The 21,971-nt window shown below is 44.6% G+C and overlaps 3 protein-coding genes across 7 annotated transcripts in view; 1 reads left to right on the forward strand and 2 right to left on the reverse strand.

The window, feature by feature from the left end:
- The first annotated feature begins 73 nt into the window (after positions 1 to 73).
- On the forward strand, positions 74 to 9,143 carry edem1 (ER degradation enhancer, mannosidase alpha-like 1). Of its 2 annotated transcripts, none has more exons than XM_064969057.1 (12): positions 74 to 707; positions 1,588 to 1,660; positions 1,790 to 1,893; positions 2,257 to 2,428; positions 2,691 to 2,874; positions 2,987 to 3,161; positions 3,306 to 3,426; positions 3,592 to 3,762; positions 3,847 to 3,920; positions 4,030 to 4,126; positions 7,117 to 7,245; positions 7,506 to 9,143. In XM_064969057.1, the coding sequence occupies exons 1-12, from the start codon at positions 244 to 246 to the stop codon at positions 7,593 to 7,595; spliced, it is 1,854 nt and encodes a 617-aa protein (XP_064825129.1). In that variant the 5' UTR covers positions 74 to 243; the 3' UTR covers positions 7,596 to 9,143. The 2 variants fall into 2 exon arrangements, with proteins under 2 accessions (XP_064825129.1, XP_064825128.1); XM_064969056.1 differs by having other exon boundaries at positions 75 to 707; positions 7,117 to 7,296.
- Positions 9,144 to 9,161: 18 nt separating this feature from the next.
- Positions 9,162 to 18,495, reverse strand: LOC135542240 (guanine nucleotide-binding protein G(t) subunit alpha-like). 2 transcript variants are annotated; one of them, XM_064969058.1, is made up of 10 exons: positions 18,099 to 18,495; positions 15,929 to 16,957; positions 12,448 to 12,490; positions 12,198 to 12,339; positions 11,874 to 12,031; positions 11,436 to 11,564; positions 11,108 to 11,237; positions 10,688 to 10,841; positions 10,265 to 10,472; positions 9,162 to 10,056 (listed from the first exon to the last, which is right to left on the reverse strand). In XM_064969058.1, the coding sequence occupies exons 2-9, from the start codon at positions 16,032 to 16,034 to the stop codon at positions 10,282 to 10,284; spliced, it is 1,053 nt and encodes a 350-aa protein (XP_064825130.1). In that variant the 5' UTR covers positions 16,035 to 16,957; positions 18,099 to 18,495; the 3' UTR covers positions 9,162 to 10,056; positions 10,265 to 10,281. The 2 variants fall into 2 exon arrangements, with proteins under 2 accessions (XP_064825130.1, XP_064825131.1); XM_064969059.1 differs by lacking the exon at positions 15,929 to 16,957.
- Positions 18,496 to 18,578: 83 nt separating this feature from the next.
- The window catches only part of LOC135542238 (semaphorin-3F-like), a 76,190-nt gene continuing 72,797 nt past the window's right edge, over positions 18,579 to 21,971 (reverse strand). For all 3 annotated transcript variants that reach the window (XM_064969054.1, XM_064969052.1, XM_064969053.1), the window contains 6 exons: positions 21,699 to 21,787; positions 21,396 to 21,437; positions 21,059 to 21,216; positions 20,790 to 20,857; positions 20,415 to 20,548; positions 18,579 to 20,216 (listed from right to left, as the gene is read on the reverse strand). In XM_064969054.1, coding sequence (XP_064825126.1) covers positions 19,743 to 20,216; positions 20,415 to 20,548; positions 20,790 to 20,857; positions 21,059 to 21,216; positions 21,396 to 21,437; positions 21,699 to 21,787 — 965 coding nt within the window. In that variant the 3' untranslated portion in view covers positions 18,579 to 19,742. The remainder of the gene's footprint in view (positions 20,217 to 20,414; positions 20,549 to 20,789; positions 20,858 to 21,058; positions 21,217 to 21,395; positions 21,438 to 21,698; positions 21,788 to 21,971) is intronic.

Genomic DNA, 21,971 nt, shown 5'->3' on the forward strand with positions numbered 1-21,971 from the left:
TAGCCAATTGCTGAAACGCGCCGGCCCCCTCTTTCTCGGTGACGATATGACTGGAACTCCAATCACACCGGTGAACCGGGGAGGGGCTGGTTTTGTTGACAGGAAGAGTGTGGTGCGCTGTCGACTTTGTCAGCCAGGCTGCCTAGGTGGCTTGAAAGCGATACACAGAATACAATTCAGCCATCTATTCATCAAAGGATTGTCAAATTGAACTATGGTTTTTAAGACCGATCCAGGGCAAATATGCAATGGAGGTCAATAGTGGTTGCTCTCGTCGTGCTCAGACTCACTGTCAGTTGTCTGCTATGGCTAGCGTTTGGACTGGGACCTAGCTGGGGGTTCAACTTCCCTCTTAATTTCAATTTCAATTTGCACAAAATAGAACTTTTTAAGCAAGATGATGGGGATTCCGCAAAGGCCAATTCCTGGTCACAACGAATACACGGCCATGGAGACGCACAATGCAGGACCTCTTGTGCCAGTAAAGAGGACTCACCTAAGAAGTCTTACCTTAGCCTCTTTGAGGGGGACAGGGACGAGTATGACAGGAGATATAGCTCTTTCCCGGACACACTCAAGATAAAGATGAAAGGCATGGCCAAAGACATGTTCTACTTTGGATATGACAACTACATGAAATATGCCTTTCCCGAGGATGAGCTGAATCCCATTGACTGTCAAGGGAGAGGGCCTGACGTTCTCAACCCGTGAGTCATCTATAGCCCGATAGCTAGGCCTAGAACAGATCTGGTAACAATCACGTGAAATTGATTATTAGGCTACGGGTATGTGTGTGCACGATGACGTGCTGGATTGATTGATGTATTAGGTTGGTAGACTACCCTGTTTTACTAGGTGTGTACACTCTCCGTTCAACATTTCCATTCTGACTGATGTCTGGTAACTGTGGTTAGTGTAATTTGCATCGGTCTGTCATGCAGGACTTGCTAACAGATCTGGTTAAAAAGTTATGTAAATATCTAAATAAATATAGTTACAGTAAGGCTAGGGGTTCTATTTGCCTGGAGACCAGGCAAGGGTTCTATTTAAGCGATATGGCTCAGGGATGTTCTTATGCACGACGCAAAGCTGGGGCCTGATACAGCCCTTAGCTGTGGTATATTGGCCATATACCACAAACCGCAGAGGTACCTTATTGCTATTATAAGGTTACCAACATAATTAGAGCAGTAAAACTAAATTTTTTTTGTCACATGGGTGGTATACGGTCTGATATACCACGGCTGTCAGCCAGTCAGGGCTCGAATCACCCAGTTTATTATTGACTTTATATACCAGGTAGTTTGGATACTGGGTGCTGATTGGCTGAAACAGCATTCAGATGTGTGTATGTGAGACCATATACCACAACGTTTAGCCTTTTCACCTTGACATAAAAGGCACAGCTGGACAAAACTGAATTTTTCTCAAGCTGAAACGGTCGATCCGTTTAACTTGTTCAACGTGTGATCAAGTTGAATGTGATCCCATTATGAATGACTTGGTGCTTGCAATAGAGCCTACACATACATGCCCTCAGTTATTGTCAAGCTTGTTAACTTTTTCATTGCTTCATTGTTTTTTCAGGTCGAACATCAACATCAATGATGTTTTGGGAAACTATTCCCTGACACTCATTGACACCCTTGACACCTTACTGGTAAGCAGTCTTATTCTGTATTCCTGTTTTTTTTGGGCGGGGGGGGTGGGCTTTTAAGGGGAATGGTATTGCTAAAACAGTTTACTGTCAAGGGTCTTTTAATGATCCCGATAATGTCTCTCATTCCAGGTACTGGGGAATGTGTCTGAGTTTCACAGAGCTGTGAAGTTGGTGATAGACACCGTCTCTTTCGACAAGGACTCCACTGTGCAGGTGTTTGAGGCTAACATCAGGTATTACATATGTCCATTCCTTTCAAATAGTGACTGAAATGTGTTTGATTAGCTTCGGGTCAAGTTACAGATGTAAAGGTGGCGCAAACAGATTTACAACCACGAGTTGCCGCTAACGTTTCAGTAAACCGCAAAGAACATTTAGTTGTCTTCACGAGTGGCAAAAAAAAAAGAAGCAATACAAGTGTTGTGATTGTAGATGAGGCATTGGTTAAGTATTGTTTAAAAGTAGGGCAATGGTAGCTCTTATCTGGTGGTTGGTAGCAGAGTTATTTCTCTGAAGCATATCTAAATGCCTAACCAAGGACTACCTCCTAACATCACTTGATGGTTGTCTCATTCGTTCATTCTCTGTCCCTCCAGGATCCTGGGTAGCTTGATCTCTGCTCACATCCTCCTGACTGACCCCAAGCATCCCTTCGGCAACGTGGGCCTGGTGGACTATGACAATGAGCTACTGCACCTGGCCCACGACCTGGCAGTACGCCTGCTGCCAGCCTTCGAGAACACCAGCACAGGCATTCCCTACCCCAGGGTAAGAGGAGAGGAGAGCTGTATAGTGGGTTACCTGATATTGCCTGGGTTCATAGCGATTTGACAGTCCTGGTTTTGTAGACGGGGGGAATACCAAACAGTGGTGGAGGGAGATCTTAGACCATTAAACAACCACAGAAATCCACTACAGTACGTCTCATTGACATTTACTTCACCTGTTGTTTCCAATATATTACGAGTACAACTGAAATGACTGTAATGTTCCTCAGTGACTGGATCGCCCTGTCACTTCATTTCCTCAGGTGAACCTGAAGAGTGGTGTCCCTCCAGACAGCATCAATGAGACTTGCACAGCAGGGGCTGGCTCCCTGCTGGTGGAGTTCGGCATTCTCAGCCGTCTGATTGGCGACTCCACGTTCGAGTGGGTGGCCAGACGGGCTGTCCGAGCCTTGTGGAAACTGAGGAGCAACGAGACGGGCTTGCTAGGTGAGTAGAGATCCGTTTTCGTTTTTGGTGTAGTCTTATATTTGTATGTAGACGTTTGCTTATGCGTAGCAGCGTCTTTCCCTTCTTGTTGCACGTCTCTTTGAACTCTCAGGGAACGTGGTGAACATCCAAACGGGACAGTGGGTTAGCAAGCAGAGTGGCCTGGGAGCAGGGATGGACTCGTTCTACGAGTACCTGCTCAAGTCTTACATCCTGTTTGGAGAGAAAGAGGACTACCGGATGTTCCAAGCTTCTTATGAGAGCATCCAGAACCACCTGAGAAGAGGGTCAGTCCTGTGCTTGAATTGACTTGATTTTGTGTGTGTGTGTTGGTATATTGGCGGCGTGTTGTTTAGTGTTGATCTACGCTCTGTGAAGGTAATGTGTATGATGATGTTGTCTGAGAACCTTCTCCCCTGTTGAACCTGCAGGAGGGAGTCATGTAACGAAGGAGAAGGGGACCCTCCTCTCTACGTCAATGTGAACATGTTCAACGGCCAGATCATGAACACCTGGATTGACTCCCTGCAGGCCTTCTTCCCTGGCCTCCTGGTAGACACCTCTCTCTCTGGGAATGGGGAGCTGCGCAGCCCTGCATATGTCCTCAGCCAACATTGTCCCAATAAATGTTGTATGTTCATCCTGACAGTGTTATTACTGTTTGTGATGATGATGTTTTCCCTGTGTTGACCTCTGACTTTGTGTTGTACTCGCCAGGTGTTGAATGGTGATGTGGAGGAGGCCATTTGCCTGCATGCATTCTACTACGCCATCTGGAAGCGCTTCGGGGCCCTGCCGGAGAGGTACAACTGGCAGCTACAGGCGCCTGACGTGCTCTTCTACCCCCTGAGGCCAGAACTGGTGGAGTCCACCTATCTCCTGTACCAGGTACCAGTGCTTCACCTTAATTTGAAACACAATGTTTGAATGTTATGAGCTGCTCTGAGTGAGCTATTTAATTTCCCCTCCCAGGCAACCAAGAATCCTTTCTATTTACACGTTGGAATGGATATCCTAGAGAGCCTAGAAAAAAATGCCAAAGTCAGGTATGAGTCGGATCTTGGAGGAACACAATTTTAGAGTGTTTTAGGATGTCTCGTTCTACTGACTTGACGTCACACCTGGGTTCCCTAAATGGATGTGTGTATTTGGCAGGTGTGGGTATGCCACTCTCCACCACGTGGTGGACAAGTCCAAAGAGGATCGCATGGAGAGCTTCTTCCTCAGCGAGACCTGCAAATATCTTTACCTGGTATGTGTACTTGTACTGTCTGCAAATAGCTTTACCTGGTATGTATACCTGTACTGTCTGCAAATACCTTTACCTGGTATGTGTACCTGTACTGTCTGCAAATACCTATACCTGGTATGTGTACCTGTACTGTCTGCAAATACCTTTACCTGGTATGTGTACCTGTACTGTCTGCAAATAGCTTTACCTGGTATGTGGACCTGCAATGTCTGCAAATAACTTTACCTGGTATGTGGACCTGCACTGTCTGCAAATAACTTTACCTGGTATGTGGACCTGCAATGTCTGCAAATAACTTTACCTGGTATGTGGACCTGCACTGTCTGCAAATAACTTTACCTGGTATGTGGACCTGCAATATCTGCAAATACCTTTACCTGGTATGTGGACCTGCACTGTCTGCAAATACCTTTACCTGGTATGTGGACCTGTAATGTCTGCAAATACCTTTACCTGGTATGTGGACCTGCACTGTCTGCAAATAACTTTACCTGGTATGTGGACCTGTAATGTCTGCAAATACCTTTACCTGGTATGTGGACCTGTAATGTCTGCAAATACCTTTACCTGGTATGTGGACCTGCACTGTCTGCAAATAACTTTACCTGGTATGTGGACCTGTACTGTCTGCAAATAGCTTTACCTGGTATGTGGACCTGCAATGTCTGCAAATAACTTTACCTGGTATGTGGACCTGCACTGTCTGCAAATAACTTTACCTGGTATGTGGACCTGCAATGTCTGCAAATAACTTTACCTGGTATGTGGACCTGCAATGTCTGCAAATAACTTTACCTGGTATGTGGACCTGCAATGTCTGCAAATAACTTTACCTGGTATGTGGACCTGCACTGTCTGCAAATAACTTTACCTGGTATGTGGACCTGCAATATCTGCAAATACCTTTACCTGGTATGTGGACCTGCACTGTCTGCAAATACCTTTACCTGGTATGTGGACCTGTAATGTCTGCAAATACCTTTACCTGGTATGTGGACCTGCACTGTCTGCAAATAACTTTACCTGGTATGTGGACCTGTAATGTCTGCAAATACCTTTACCTGGTATGTGGACCTGTAATGTCTGCAAATACCTTTACCTGGTATGTGGACCTGCACTGTCTGCAAATAACTTTACCTGGTATGTGGACCTGTACTGTCTGCAAATAACTTTACCTGGTATGTGGACCTGTACTGTCTGCAAATACCTTTACCTGGTATGTGGACCTGCACTGTCTGCAAATACCTTTACCTGGTATGTGGACCTGCACTGTCTGCAAATAACTTTACCTGGTATGTGGACCTGCAATGTCTGCAAATAACTTTACCTGGTATGTGGACTTGCAATGTCTGCAAATAACTTTACCTGGTATGTGGACCTGCAATGTCTGCAAATAACTTTACCTGGTATGTGGACCTGCACTGTCTGCAAATAACTTTATCTGGTATGTGGACCTGCACTGTCTGCAAATAACTTTACCTGGTATGTGGACCTGCAATGTCTGCAAATACCTTTACCTGGTATGTGGACCTGCAATGTCTGCAAATACCTTTACCTGGTATGTGGACCTGCACTGTCTGCAAATACCTTTACCTGGTATGTGGACCTGCACTGTCTGCAAATAACTTTACCTGGTATGTGGACCTGCAATGTCTGCAAATAACTTTACCTGGTATGTGGACCTGCAATGTCTGCAAATAACTTTACCTGGTATGTGGACCTGCACTGTCTGCAAATACCTTTACCTGGTATGTGGACCTGCAATGTCTGCAAATACCTTTACCTGGTATGTGGACCTGTAATGTCTGCAAATACCTTTACCTGGTATGTGGACCTGCACTGTCTGCAAATACCTTTACCTGGTATGTGGACCTGTAATGTCTGCAAATAACTTTACCTGGTATGTGGACCTGTAATGTCTGCAAATACCTTTACCTGGTATGTGGACCTTCACTGTCTGCAAATAACTTTACCTGGTATGTGGACCTGCAATGTCTGCAAATAACTTTACCTGGTATGTGGACCTGCAATGTCTGCAAATAACTTTACCTGGTATGTGGACCTGCACTGTCTGCAAATAACTTTACCTGGTATGTGGACCTGCACTGTCTGCAAATAACTTTACCTGGTATGTGGACCTGCAATGTCTGCAAATACCTTTACCTGGTATGTGGACCTGCACTGTCTGCAAATACCTTTACCTGGTATGTGGACCTGTACTGTCTGCAAATACCTTTACCTGGTATGTGGACCTGCACTGTCTGCAAATAACTTTACCTGGTATGTGGACCTGTAATGTCTGCAAATACCTTTACCTGGTATGTGGACCTGCACTGTCTGCAAATAACTTTACCTGGTATGTGGACCTGCAATGTCTGCAAATACCTTTACCTGGTATGTGGACCTGTACTGTCTGCAAATAACTTTACCTGGTATGTGGACCTGCAATGTCTGCAAATACCTTTACCTGGTATGTGGACCTGCACTGTCTGCAAATAACTTTACCTGGTATGTGGACCTGTAATGTCTGCAAATAACTTTACCTGGTATGTGGACCTGCACTGTCTGCAAATAACTTTACCTGGTATGTGGACCTGCAATGTCTGCAAATACCTTTACCTGGTATGTGGACCTGTACTGTCTGCAAATAACTTTACCTGGTATGTGGACCTGCAATGTCTGCAAATAACTTTACCTGGTATGTGGACCTGCAATGTCTGCAAATACCTTTACCTGGTATGTGGACCTGCACTGTCTGCAAATAACTTTACCTGGTATGTGGACCTGCAATGTCTGCAAATAACTTTACCTGGTATGTGGACCTGCAATGTCTGCAAATAACTTTACCTGGTATGTGGACCTGCATTGTCTGCAAATACCTTTACCTGGTATGTGGACCAGCACTGTTGGTCAGAAACTGGAAAAGAGCTTTTCTAAGCTAATATAACCTGACTTTCCTTCTAGTTAATCCTATGACCCTCTCCTTCCAGCTGTTTGACGATGACAACCCCTTGCACAAATCCGAGAACAAGTACATCTTCACCACTGAGGGCCATGTAGTGCCTATCGACAAGCGTTTTCGGGAGAAGCAGTGGAACGACCTGTCCCCCTGTGAGAAGGTGGTACCAGATCAGGAAACTTCCAATGGGCCTTTCTCTAACAATAGCAACGTAATGACCCTCTGATATATAAATACATATTACTATGACACTGCCTGCAGGATCAAGTACCGCAGTTTAAAATATACAGTAATGAATAACGTACATTTCTTTTTGCTAAAATATGTGAAATATGCGGAGTAAGATTGCTGATAGGTTACTTGTGTATAATCTTTTTTTCTGTACAAATCTTCCGCTCTCCTCTTCTTTCTCTCTTTTAGTGTGACCGGATCCCCGAGGAGCGGAGGTATTCTCTGCCTCTGAAGAGTGTGTACATGAGACAGATCGATCACATGGTGGGACTGTTTTGAGCTCTTGGAGGAGAGGAGGACACTGGTGTGAACGGGTCCCCAGTCAGTAGACTCACTCAGGCACAGCTTGTTGTGCGAATAGGACAGGGGAATAAACCCTTATCGTCTCACCTCACCCCACCCCGACTCCAAACTCTTCTGCTGCTCAGGACCAAGGTGGACAATACCAACTCTCTAGAACACCTTTGAATTATAATTTTTTTTTTTTTGCGTTATTGTCTTATAATATGCATCACTTAGTGTACAGAGGTAGACATTTATTTTTTAAAGGAGACTTTAAAATTAAAAAAAAAAAAATATATATATATATATATATATGTATATGTATGTATGTTTTGATTGTGATTCGTCAGGGTTGGTGCCAGTACGACTGGGTTTTTTTGTTTCAGGAATAAATGAACCAAGCAATGAGGGATTTAGTGTTTGGGTGTGGGTCTAGGTTTTCTGAACATACAGCTGATCTGTGAAATATTTTTTGGGTTCGGGGAACAGTGCCATCCAGATACAGGTTTGTAGTCCACAGCGTAGTTTTTAAAGTGCATTACTCAAAAATAGATCTCACTACACAAGGGGACTAGTGCCTCACTGCTTGGGATTTCCAAAGGCCACTTTGGAATGTCACAGTTCTTATGTTTTCAGAGGCCTCCGCTTCGGAGTCATCTAGCTTTTATCTTTTTTTTTCATTCAGTAATATTACGTTTGTGAGGTGAATGTGTGATATATGCATCTCTGACTATCATGCAATGGCCCTTGCAATAGGCAGATGTATGCATGTCATTTTATGTGCCATGACAGTGAGATATAGATTTACACAATCACATGGACAATAGTGCCTTGGGCTTTTTGGTTCATTGTCAATACAGACTTACCTTTACCCTGGTATGTATACCTGACGTACAGTCTGTCATACCTGTATGTTTGAACAAAGCCATAAAGTGTGTCATGTTTTTAAGGTCGCTGTGTAAGAGTGTCATGTCTCCATTGAACAACAACGATACGTTTCTAATCGTAGTATTCCTATTCAAGAAAGGGCTATATCATGTCAGACACTCATGCGGAATATATTTTCTGTTGAGCACGCAGGTTGTATGGCTTTGTTCACGCTCCTGTTAGCTTAGCTCTATATCCAAAGTTTTAGTACGTAGTAATACAGTATGTGTATGTGGAAGCAGATGGTCCTTCCCATCGACAACCATCTCTTAATGCTGCTATCAGAATGTTTTAAGTTCCTGTATGTGGAGAGAACTCAGGGATTGACAAATGTCATGTTTCTTTTCTGGGAGTGAACTCTCGATGGTTTTTGTTGAAGATGATCTTCTTGACATCTTGTTTTTGCCCTCCATTGTCTTCGAACCGTCTCAGTTATTTTGGTCTCTTGATAAACGAATCAGGACTGAACCATTCTTCTCTTAGGCCGTCTTGAATTTGAAATAATGATTTTCTCCTCTACAGTACTGTTCAGACCATGTTGTAACAATGGGTTTTCTCTTCATGTCAGAAATCTCTTTTTTTTTTAAATAGTCTGAAATAAATGCAAAGTACAGAACATGACAATATTGAGGTGAATTTATTTAGTAATTAGTTCAGAGGTTAGTTTTCTACAGAAGCTTTAACTTAATTTCTGATTTCACATGAACATTTCATGTTTTATTTCTGTACAGAATGTGTCCCAAAGACTTACAAGGTATTCAAATTAGTATGTGACCAAGCTACATCCATATAAATACTGCATCTTTACTACAGTCGCTCATCAGTGAAATAGTTCTAGATACAAGTTACCCTCAACTTTACAATTCTGTGATGTTTGACATATAATAATGAATTGGTCTGATTTCATGTCATTGGTCCTCTCCTGTAGTTTGAGGTCTTTCATATTGTGCCCACTATACGTACAGATCAATATCTGTTCTACACATACAACCCATTTTTGCTGATGAATGGGTTTTGTAACTTGTCACGCAAGTTGAAATATGTCTGCAGGTGATGAGGCCATCTCTTAAAGCTTTTTAATGCCAGTTACTGGAGCATAGAGATGATACATTGCCTTACACCTATTCAAATGTACTGTGGGGGAAGAAGCGCTTTCTGCTGACAGGCGCCGATGTTTAATCTACAGGTTGCATAGCACTGCAATGGAAAAGGAGTTCCTATTCAAGACATTTAACAAAGGACGATAGCTTGACTATGATTGACTTATAACATAAATCTGTACGGTATAGATCCTCTTACTTTGACAGTACACCTATTTTCCAGGTCTCAAATGAACTTAAATGTCTTTGGTTATGATGCTGCGTTTTGTATGAATTCATGTCAGTGTGTGTGTGTGTAGTATCATAATTTGTGAATGGCAGCTTCCAGAGACAGTTGCTGTGTTGGTCTCCTTCGTCCGGTCTTCTTGAGGAGATTGTTTCCCGCAGTTTGAAGGGGGAAGTGGATAGGATTCAGAGGGTAAACCAACACCCTGAAACAGAGGAGTGTTTAGTGGAAATCACAGACGGCGTGGGCCGTTGGGGGGAGTGACAGAGAAATGACGTGCTAATTCCTAGTGAGCTATCTTCCGGGTGAACTACAGTTAACTACGGGGCTCTGTGATTCAATGGGCAGAGTACCATCCCAGAGGCAGACAATCTCTCAGTATCAATAGTCTAGGCCAGAAGAGTTCCACTCACCTATACGGCGTGGCTCTTTAGAAGAGACCACAACTCTTTAGGTTTTCTTTGATGATGATGTCGGTTACGGCGTCAAACACAAACTTGACGTTTTCTGTGTCTGTGGCACAGGTCATGTGTGAGTAGACCTCCTTGATATCTCGCCGCAAGTTCAGGTCCAGGAACTGGAGTTTGATGTAGTTGCCAGCATCCTCATAGGTGTTGGGGCCTACAGGGAATCCAACAACATTTAGGGAAATAATACCTATATTGTCAAAAGACTCAACAGAAATCAGAGCTGCCTTAGGCTATGGATGACAAACACAGTATGCAATAGTTGAGCTCTGACATGGCTCCTGACGTCAAAAGAACATAGAGAGGGGAAAAAAGGCGTGTTCCAAAGAGAACATTGCTTGAGTGACAGATCTGCTGTTGTGAGCCCACCGTCGTAGTCGGGGAAGCACATGCTGAGGTGAGCCTTCTTGATCTTCTCGGTGAAGACGTCTTTCTTGTTGAGGAAGAGTACGATGGAGGTGGCAATAAAGTAGCGGTGGTTGCAGATGCTGTTGAACAGGTGGAGACTCTCGTGCATTCGGTTCTTCATGAGGAGAGAACCACATTCAGAAAAAGAGGGACAAATGGATTGCGTTGCATGAAACACGCCTATGAAACAAATTTCTCTGCAATTCATCTGTCCGAGGTCGCACAAAAGCTCATTTGACCACGACACTACTACTACTACTACTACTACAGTGCCACAGTCACTACCTCAATCTACCCTCTTTGATCGTGGCGTCTCTTCACTTCGTTCCAACAGTGGCTCCTTCAATCTAGCGTCTACAATGTGAAGATAATGTATCTCACCACTTCGTCATCCTCCACCAGCACCATGTCGTAGGCGCTCAGAGCAGCGATGAAGATAATACAGGTCACTCCCTCAAAGCAGTGGATCCATTTCTTCCTCTCTGAGCGCTGGCCGCCCACGTCAAACATCCTGCAGGAGAGAGAGAGAGGGAGCGCTTGCAGATGTCACTGTGATGTTCGCCAATGTTATTACAATGTTATTAATATGTTACAATGATATTGTCATCTGAGCTCATTGGATTACTCAAAGAGAAATGCTGCTTTTCAGTGTTTTGGGGATTCTGAACAATGGGGATTAATGCAGACTTCATTGTATTTCCAGCCTCACCTGAAGTTGAGGTCTTTTAAGCCGAACTGGGTCTCTATGATACCAGTGGTCTTTACTCTTGATCGCAACATGTCCTGCTCAGTGGGGATGTATCCAGGCTGGACCAGCCTCTCCAAGTCATTCAGATAGCTAGGTGGGACACAGAGAGAGGAACAACCTCCTTCCTTCGCCTGGTTCATCAACACACTAATATAGGATTAACGATTTATCTATATAAAAGTCTAGCAAGAGGTCCAAAGCTCTTAGGGCTAGTTTCCCAGATACAGAGCCAGGCCCTGGACTAAAAAGCATTCTCAATGGAGATTCTCAATTTTGAAAGAGCTTTTTAGTCTTAGAAAACCAGTCCTTTGTTTATGTGGATGTGATGGTAATGGTTTCATAGGGATGGGGGAAAGGGAACAGGGATGGGGTCGGTCCAGTCCAGGGGAGTAAACCTACTATCCAGCGGAGTCATTAAGCTGGTACTCAGAGGCCCTGTCGTAGCATGCCTGGATACCAGTGTCCTTCCACAGCCGGATGATGATGTCAGACAGCTCTTTGGGCATGGAACCCTCCTCAATGGTGTCTGCCAGGTGCATGAGCTTCCTGGAATCGTCCTACAGACACACACACAAGCACCAAAAACACACATCCTGCTCACTGTACTCAGTTTGTCAAAGGGTTTTATGTCACATCCCAAACAATATGATGCCTGGCTTGGGTATGTTATATAATCCACCTGTCTGAACAGTGTACTGTAGACAGTCGGTGTTCAGTAGCTACCTGCTGAGCGGTGTCACCGTAGCCGATGTTGAGTTGAGTCATGCCCTTTACAATCGCCATGATGGACTGAAGGGTATTGCTGTAGATGATGGTGACAAACTCCATGGACTCTTCAAGAGAGTAACCATCTTGATGGATAATTCTGTTGCGAGAAGACAAGCAGCCACAGATAAAGTTGACGTTTGACCTTTGAGACACCAATATGTTTTATGACATATTGCACTGGGTACAGTAGTGTCACCAGACTCACTTCATCTGTTTGACGATTGTGCTCTTTCCTGATTCTCCAGCACCTGCACACAAGTGGGGGGGGGGGGGTTTAGTGACACGCAATACAATTATTTAGATCTGAGGTGTGTATATAGAATTGGCAGCCTGTGGTGAGAGACCGTGATCTACTGCATGGTGAGGTTTTGGGAGTATGTCGATCAGTCTGTATGTAGGAAGCAGGATTCACATTTACAGTACCAAAGATGACCACTGGGCCGCAGTGTTAGACTTTTAGACCTGGAGTGACAGGTCCCAAAGTGAACTCCCTTCTTCCATTTCACTTTCCCCCTTTCTTTTCCTCTCCTACTATTCCCTCCGTTTTCTTTCCTGCCCTGTTATGGTCCCCTCCGTTGAATCGGTGTGTGCCCTGACCCACAGATGATCCACACAAGGGCACCAAGCTCATTACTCCTCTCCTAAGCCCCTCCAAAGCTGATGGCAGGAAGAACTTTGTCACGGAGATATAGTATGACTCACTCTCCTGCTGCGCCCTCTATAGCCATCATGGTTATTATTTGTCCCTGCCGATCATCTATGAACGTTTGAACGTCTTGAAAAATGATCAGGCCTTAATGGCCACATGTTCTCTTAAATCTCCACTCGGTACAGCCAGAAGAGGACTGGCCACCCCTCAAGTCCTGATTCATCTCTAGTTTTCTTCCTAGGTTCCTGCCTTCTAGGGAGTTTCTCCTAGCCACTGTGCTTCTGCATCTGCATTGCTTGCTCTTTGCAGGGCCAGTGAGAAACACTCACTACTTTACTTTCTATTAGAGTTTCTATGAGTTGTGGAGGCCCCTCAGGGACAATGTGTCAATGTGACAACTGGGCGCAGAGTCCTATACATGCCGAATGTTGTTATGTCAGCAGCACCACCTGGAATCTGCATGTGTTCCACTTGCTCATGACATGGCTACTACACCTCAGGGATTTTACAATCCATGTTGTGGCCCTAATCAAGTTTCTGATGACATGAACGTGCTCCCTCCCACTGCCTCTCTCTCCCACTCTCATCCTTTAGGTCCTTCAATGGAAATGAACGGGTTTTGTATGCTAAGCATCGTTATTTCTGTGTAGTCTCCACTCTCTCGTTCTGAACTTCCGACGAGAGCCGGGCTGGCGTGTCTTCGTGTCAATGAGTGTCTTCGTGTCAATGATCGCAAGAGCAGCTGCTCACCAGTTCGACGGCTCCAATGCTCCGAAATATCCACTATGAGTTTTTTATTTTTTTGCTATCGCAGGTTAACACTTGATCTGATTGAATCTAGGCCTTAATTCAGTATTGGTGCAGGGTGTTATGTTGAGGGTGGACATTGGGGTCAGTAGCGCTATAATAGGTTTGCCTTGGGGGTAATTAGGCTGTAGGGCATGTGTGTGTGCAGTAGTGTGAGGTTAAACCTTCTGTAATGCAACAGTTGTTGTTTTAGGATTACCGGGAGATTGAGGTGATTAATTACCAAAGTGTTTAGAACAATAGTGTGACAGCCAGGGGTGGATAAGCTCGGCCTCTGGCCTTTACATAGAGCCCGATGCTTAGTCCCACCAATGTTGCTGATGCAAAATGTAGTGCCTCTGAATATCAGCAGTTTCAGTCAATTATTTCAGCAAATGTCTACAAGAGGCTAAATGTATTTGGCATAGTAATTCTATTATCGTTGACACTTCCCTTGATTCATCCCCAATAAAGACAAAATCATGAAAAAGAATCTGTGTAATTATCTCTTCAATCAAAATAGTGTTTGCAAGGCTGGTAAAGTTTAAATTATAATCCAACTTGGTTTAGGACTAAGACCATCCTTAGAACCAACTTGGTCTCAGAGCATTTCTTATTATTCTGTGTGTAAATCCGAGACACTCCATTTATTATGATTTGTTACGCTTCGTATTGTATATATTAATTTGTGAATGTCCATTTCCCATTTAGTATGATATATTAAGAATTATTATTCATATAATATCTTACAAATTTGCAAAACATATGATATATTATTATATTCTATCTAGGTGGCTAGGTAGCTAATGCTAGCTAGCTTGCTAACGTTAGCTAGGCTAGGGGTTAGGGTTAAGTTTAGGGTTAAGTTTAGGAGTTCAGTTAAAGCTTAAGGCTTAAGGTTAGGGTTAGTGGAAGAGTTAGCTAACAGTAGCTAAAAAGTAGTAAGCCGTTGAAAAGTTGCTAAATAGCTAAAATTATACATGATGAGATTTGAACTCGCAACATTTGGTTTGCTGGAAGTTCGCATTAAACGCTCACCCGTCCACCCCAACCAACCAGCTTGCTTTCGTTTTTGTCTTAACCATCTGTCTTATGTAACCATACCAAACGTAACTTATAATACTAATTTGAGTGTCCCGGATCTATATTTACTATGTTATGTCTAGTCTATGAGACCAGGCTGTTGGAACTGTTACTGGGTGATTAACGATGAATGATATAATACCAAGAGCCAAGATAACATTGTCTCTGTCTACACATCTGAATTATTCAACACCACCGGACTTAGGAAAATTTGCAATTGGCTCAGAACAGGGCAGCACGGCTAGCCCTTTGATGTACACAGAAAGCTAATATTAATCATTTGCATGTCAATCTCTCCTGGCTCAAGGTGGAAGAGAGATTGACTTCATCACTGCTTGTATTTATGAGAGGCATGTTGAATTCACTGACCTGTCTATTTGAACTACTGGCGCACAGCTCGGACACCCATGTGTACCCCACAAGACATGTCACAAGATGTCTCGTCACAGTCCCCAAGTCCAAAACAGACCATGGAAGGCGTACAGTACTACAGTAACTCATGCAAGCAGTAAAATTTGATTTAAAAACAGATTTAAAAAAACACCTTATGGAACAGCGGGGACTGTGAAGCAACACAAACATAGGCACAGCCACGTGCATACACACACACACACACACACATACACGTACACATGGATCTTGTACCGTGGGTATGTGGTAGTGGTGGAATAGGGGCCCGAGGGTACACAGCGCATTGTGAAATCTGTGAATGTATTGCAATGTTTTTTTTTAAATTGTATAAACTGTCTTCATTTTGCTGGACCCCAGGAAGGCAGCAGCTAACGGGGATCCATAATAAATACAAATAAAAAATACCACGGACTTTATCTTCTCATCTCGGTCAAAGCTAAACGGCAGAGGAAAAAACAATCTCTATCCCCATCCACAGTATAGTCTACTCATCGATATAAACATGGGATTATACGCTTAGGGTCAAAAGGTTGCTTTTCACAAAATGTTCACATTTCTATTACACATGCTATGGAAACAATAGACCTTTGACCAGATAAGATACAAGCCAATCACTGGACAGTCATATAGGGCCTTAGAGTCTACACGTCATACACTGTGTATAGTCTGGAGGATACCAGGTTATGATGAGACACCCCATAGAACACAGGCCATTCCCCAGAGCAGAGGGCAAGAGGACCAGACATGCAGATGTTACCCAGCAGCAGCAGCTTGACTGTCCTGGCGTCCTTCTCTGCATCCTCCTTGAGTTTCTTCTCCAGCTCTTTGGAGTGCTTGTCCTCTGCACTCGCTCCGGCCCCCATCCTCACACGCCGGCTTCGGCCCTGTAGTGCTCAAAACCAAACGACGGGGGGAGAAACGGGGGAAAAGGGTCCTAGCTGATCGTCTAGAGGGCCGACTGGCGCCGTCAAATACGCAGCTGGCACGTCAACTGCTTCCAAGGAACGCGGGAGAGGCGAATGATGGCGTGTTTTCGAGTCTTAGGGAAGATTTTGGCCATCCTCTGTCCACCTGATCAGTGATGGCCAATGGGGCACAAGGACAGGAGACTCCTGGGGCAGGGGGAAAGGGAGCGGGAGGCCGGGGGGTACATGGGCGTAGGAGTGACCTAACCTTTTTTAGGTTGAGGTTTAGGGGGACTTTGCTGTGCTCAGCGGAAGATGCACATCGGCTCAAGTGCTTATCTGTCTACTCTGTCCTCAGCTGCCTTAATAAGAGTGAGGGAGATAGAAAGACATCTATTTAACCACTGGCCTGTGTTCCAGGAGGAGTAAAAGGCCGCAGTAAGTAGTGGGTGAGGTAGAAAGAGGGAACCAGGTATACAGTTGATCAGTGTGGTTCATGAAGCATGTTCAATGACGCATGTTATATCACTTGTTTATGAGAAGCTCACCTATAGCTCCTATCGTCTGTAGAAACACTAGTCTGGTCTATAGCAGGGCAGGGGTATTTACTGCTGTGTTCACTGTCCTACGGTTTAGAGGCTCACTGTATTTCAGCTGTGCTTTTCATGCCAGGGCTGACATCACCGTTTAGTGAAAGAATACAGGGACTCTACAACATACAATAGTCAGCTCACGCTTGTGGAACACATTGAGGATACTGTATTTTCTCCATTGAGGTGTGGGATCTCTAAGGTACTTACGGGGCTTTTACAGTCTCACCTGACAGATCGCATTGACCTCAATCTGAAGACGGCAACAGATCCTAATCCTCCCTGTGTCCTCTGAGCGACGGAGGGAGGGAGAGAGAGAGAGAGAGAGAGAGAAAGAGAGAGACACCTACTCATCCATTCTCACTCAACTCCACCACTCAGTTTTGGTAGTTGAAAGAACCACTACCGTCAAAGCACAAACCAATTAGGGTTCAGTTGACACACTAAAAGGGGTAAGGCCAGGGTACGAGACCCAAAACCTGTTTGTTCCCTTACTGTATATAGATATCCATGAACCATATGAATATCAAAAACGGATCTGTTTTTATCAAATATAGAGCTTTAATTTTTTTAGTCAGCAACATCAATGAGAAAGGATAGAGTAATTTACACAAGTCATTACAATAACATCAACTGTGCTTTATGTTATATGAACGGATTTTTCCTCATTGACCCATACCAAACAATAACCAAATATGCATATATTTAAAATATGCAAATCAATTGTACCTTTTTGGAGGGAGAGATAAAGAAAGAGAGAGGGAAAGAGAGCGAGAAAGAGAGAGGAGGAGAGAGGGAGAGAGAAAGAGAGTGAAAGAGACATAGGGGCCTACACTGAGTTGACAAAACATTAAGAACACCTGCTCTTTACATGACATAGACTGACCAGGTGAATCCAGGTGAAAGCTTTGATCCATTATTGATATCACCTGTTAAATCCACTTCAATCAGTGCAGATGAAGGGGAGGAGACATGTTAAAGAAGGATTTTAATCGAATTGAACCTGTTCTGAGGGCAAAAGGGGGTGGGGTGTAACTCAATATTAGGAAGGTGTTCCTAATATTTTGTACACTCAGTGTACATCTCCTGTTTTGAAAATTCCATCACTAGGGTATGAGTCTATCTGCCTTTCCTTGCACTGACATTATTCCCATGTTCCCGCAACAAGAGAGACATCCACTGACATCCGCAGCAACATACTAGTATCACAAACAGGACATTATACATTTCATGCGCACAATGAAAAGCCACCGTCCCAAAGAGTTTGGCGTGTTTTCAAGAGCTGATCATTCTAGTGACTGTAGCTATATACATGGAGACGTTCCGCGATACACATTTGTGGCATGTGACACCTTTCCAGGCAGAATGCCATCAACACCGGCTGATCAGAGAAGTTGCTTAAATTCTTTAGTGGGAGTTATGTAACGTTTACCTTCTGTGGGAGCTGGATAACAGCTCAGAGAAACCGACGGTGTCCCTCTCCAACCAGTCAAACTACAACTCTGAAAACAGTCTTCATGCACTTTCGCTTTCGTGACTTACTTGGGCGAACCGTTGTCGTACGTCAGGTGGCGTCACTCCTACGCGATGCTCGTCCCTCAACTGACAAATCAGTGCGGGCGGAATCGTCGCGCTAGTTGTTTTAGGACGATGTGGACTAACGGTACATTACTAAGAGAGCTGTGATATTAAACTACATGGGACGATTGGAGGAGTTGAGAAATGTTAAGTACATTTCCTATGAAACAACTGAACCCATAAGGAGACCGGGTAATGGCTGGAATGCAAACCAGTATATTTACGGCTTAGTTTGGAAACTAAGAGAATGGGATCAGATTCAACAAGAAGTGAAAAAGTTCTCTATCTCTTGTCATAACTGTGCATAATCAAATTGGCACAAATGATTTAGCTGCCTGCTTGACGTTTTAATCTCAATTGAACAATGGTGTACAAAGAGAAGGCAATGCTATTTAAATCCCATAACAACAAACAATCCCCCCCCCCAAAACAAAACAGCTTATTCTAACCATCATGGCCTCAAGGGTACAACATTAAGTGTTACATTTACAGATACTCTACACAAGCAGCCCACACCAACTAGTTCTGGAGGAGGAGACTGGGAATATGAATGCAAATGTAACACATGGGATAGACAGAAAGCCATATTGGACCACATGGCCCAAGAAGAGTGGAACACAGGGGATTTGGGGTTGAGGGGATTTGGGGTCACCCCAGGGTCAGTTGTTTCACCCCAGGGTCAGTTCAGCGGACAAGGAGGGCGTTATTTCCCACCAGACTTTTCACTCTAGTGTCTCTCTGTGGCCGTGGGACCAACTCGAAGCTGCAGTCTCCTACGGGCATTTCCTCGTCTCTCTGCGCGTCCAATGAAATGCTATGAAGTGTCATCCTTATCGTCCATTGGCTGTGGGAATTAATTGTCCATCATGGCTTTGGGGGAGGTTCTGGGTCATCACTCCATCAGTGATCTGACTCGTCCCACCTCAAAGACTACATACTGCCAGCAGTCGAATGGACCCAACATGGAGCCAACATACCAAAACCTTTCTGAAGGTATTCAGAAGAGTCCAAACAGCTGGAGGTATTTACACCTTCAAATGTCCTTTCAACGTTTCGCCGCGCTCCCTCCAAAAGACAGAACACAAAGATCTTTGCCATATAATAACACAATTTGTAATAAACAATGACACTAACAACGATAATAGCATCATAATAACAATAATATTTGCACAGATCTACCTATTCACAAAAAAAAGCCTTGTTTTTCTATTTAAGGACAAAGAAATCCACAGAATCTTACTATGTACAACCTACAATAAATACTGTGTATCTTTTTTTTTAACAGTTAAGAAGAACATGTTCGTTGCTTACTATTTTTGTTATTTGTAGTGGTTTCTCTTTCTGGTTGCTTTTGATTATTCAGTTTTTGAATGCTTTCAGTTGAAGTCTTTCCCATTTTCGGAGGGCTGTGCAGAGAGGGAGAGAGCGGAGGGGACAAGGGACTGTGTGTCGTGGTGTAGGGGGTTAGTGTGCGGCGTGTGGTGTAAGTCCAGGGGCCTCATGTCTCGGCTAGGTTGGTGTGCTCATCTTTGTCGTCCTCGTGCTTTTCCTCATCGTTGTGATGCCGGCGGTTGCGGGGCTTCTTCTGCTCTTTCAGCTCCTTGAGTCCCCGGGCCTTGCTGATGGCCAGTATGGGGTCCCCCGGACTGCCCTCTCCCAGCTGCCAGTAGTCCTGACAGTACTGGTTGATCAGACCCATCTCCGGCTGGCTCAGGATGGTCAGCAGGTCCTTGTACTGACCAGCGCTGGGGGTCCAGGCGCTGGACTGGAGGGGTGGCAGGGCCGGGTTGCCCGTCTCCACCAGGACACTGTTGACCGTGCGGCTGGACAGGACCACCAGCTGCAGCTTGACCAGCGTGTGTTTGAAGTTCTTCTCTGTGGACGTGCACTGGTAGACGCCGCTGTCGGACGATTGGAGGGAACGCAGCAGCAGACCTTGCTCTGTTTTCACAGTCCGGCCCTCAGAGCGGATCTAAGAGCAGGGAGAGCGAGACGCCATTCATTTATCATTGCACTCATTTAGCAACCATTTTTCCCCTCCCACAAACAGCAGGCCATATTGTTCAATGACTAAGGAGTCCCTCTGATTGTCGACCTATCCTTTCGATGTCAAGCAGTAGAAGATCCAATACAGTACATAACTGCAGTGGGATGAGAGTTCCCGACTCACCTCTTTCTTCCTGTCGCTGTTCTCCCTCTGCAGGTGCCATTTGAGGGACACATGAGGGGACCTGGCCTGACACTCCAGGAACGTAGTGCTACCCTCCACCCCATACTGCACCATCTCCAGCGTGTTCTTATTGGCTGCGGCAAAGCATCGTCACAAGCATTATTCAAACACGTTTGAGGCGTCATTTCTCATTTCTCAACGTCTCTTACTGCAACCGACCAAATCGGTCAACTATTCCTCGGCAGAAATGTCAACCGCACCCACGTTCCGTGAGTCACATACGACCCTAGTGTGTACCGCTTCTGTCACAGTGAACATTTCGGCACCGTTTGAGTGTCTATTTTGGGGTACGTTAGAGTGTTCTTGTCAGCTCACCGTTAGAGTTATAGCCTCTGCACTGGCGGATTGGGTTGCCATACTTTACATCCTGTCGACGGCTGCGCCTAGAGGGGTCAGATCAACATTCGCCAAATAAAAAGAGGTTAACTACGCTACGTTCCACAAATTGAAAATGTGCAGTGAATAAAATAAAAATCGGACAAATGAAACAGTATAGCCATGATGGAAAACATTATATCGGTAAGGGTTGTCGTTCCCGACAGACGAGCAACAGACAAAGACAAACGCACTCTCTTGGAACTCACCTCTTCTGCGAGGCAGAGTAGCGGGTACAGGACTTGCCGTCCCAGGCGCAGTAAGGGTCCCGGGCCAGGCAGCAGTCAGCACACGCCTCCCCGTACACGTCACAGCGATGGAGGGCCAGGTGGGTCACACCCAACACTGAACCCACGTACAGCTGTTGCTGTAGGGAGAAAGAGACGGAGAGACAGAGAGTGAGAGAGGAAGAGAGACCAAGTGAGGAAATGTTACGTCATCCAGACTTTTTACACTCTGCATTGATTCAAGGAATATTTTATGGGAAAACACAATTCTGAAATTGGGCGCACTGAACCATCAGACCGTGGACATGTATCAGCTCACCCTTTTGGATGAAATCTTCATGGTGGTTATGGGAGTTGGCACCTGAAACGCAAAAGATAGCAGCAGATCTTTATATGAGAAGAATGGAAGTTGGAAAGGTGTTCCCACACAATAAATGTTTCTCATCTGGGGAATACTCCAGAGACTATGGATGAAAATAGCTACATCTGGTGCAATGGCATGTCAAATGAACAAAGAAATAGATAGACAAAAATAGAAAGATACTGAGAGAGAGAGAGAGAGAGAGAGAGAGAGAGAGAGAGAATGAGAAAGACAACAGAGAAGAGCGAAAGAGAGACTCACCCTGAACACTTCCACCTCCTCCAGGACCAGTTCTTCAGTCTGCAGGTCATCTCTGGGCAGGACAATCACCTTCTGAACCGTCCCCCTGTCTGAAGACCCAAAAAGAACAAATTACAAAATACAATGACAAAATACCCTAAAGATCAAGGACTGAGTTTGGGAAATCCTTTGCTAAATGACCAAAAAGTACATGTATATGTGAAAATGAACATACCAAAATTAAGTGCAAAGCACACTGGGTAATATTATTGGCCTTGTTTCAGGGCGGAGCTC

This window comes from Oncorhynchus masou, chromosome 6, assembly GCF_036934945.1.
Source record: "Oncorhynchus masou masou isolate Uvic2021 chromosome 6, UVic_Omas_1.1, whole genome shotgun sequence".
In the NCBI taxonomy this organism is placed as follows: domain Eukaryota; kingdom Metazoa; phylum Chordata; class Actinopteri; order Salmoniformes; family Salmonidae; genus Oncorhynchus; species Oncorhynchus masou.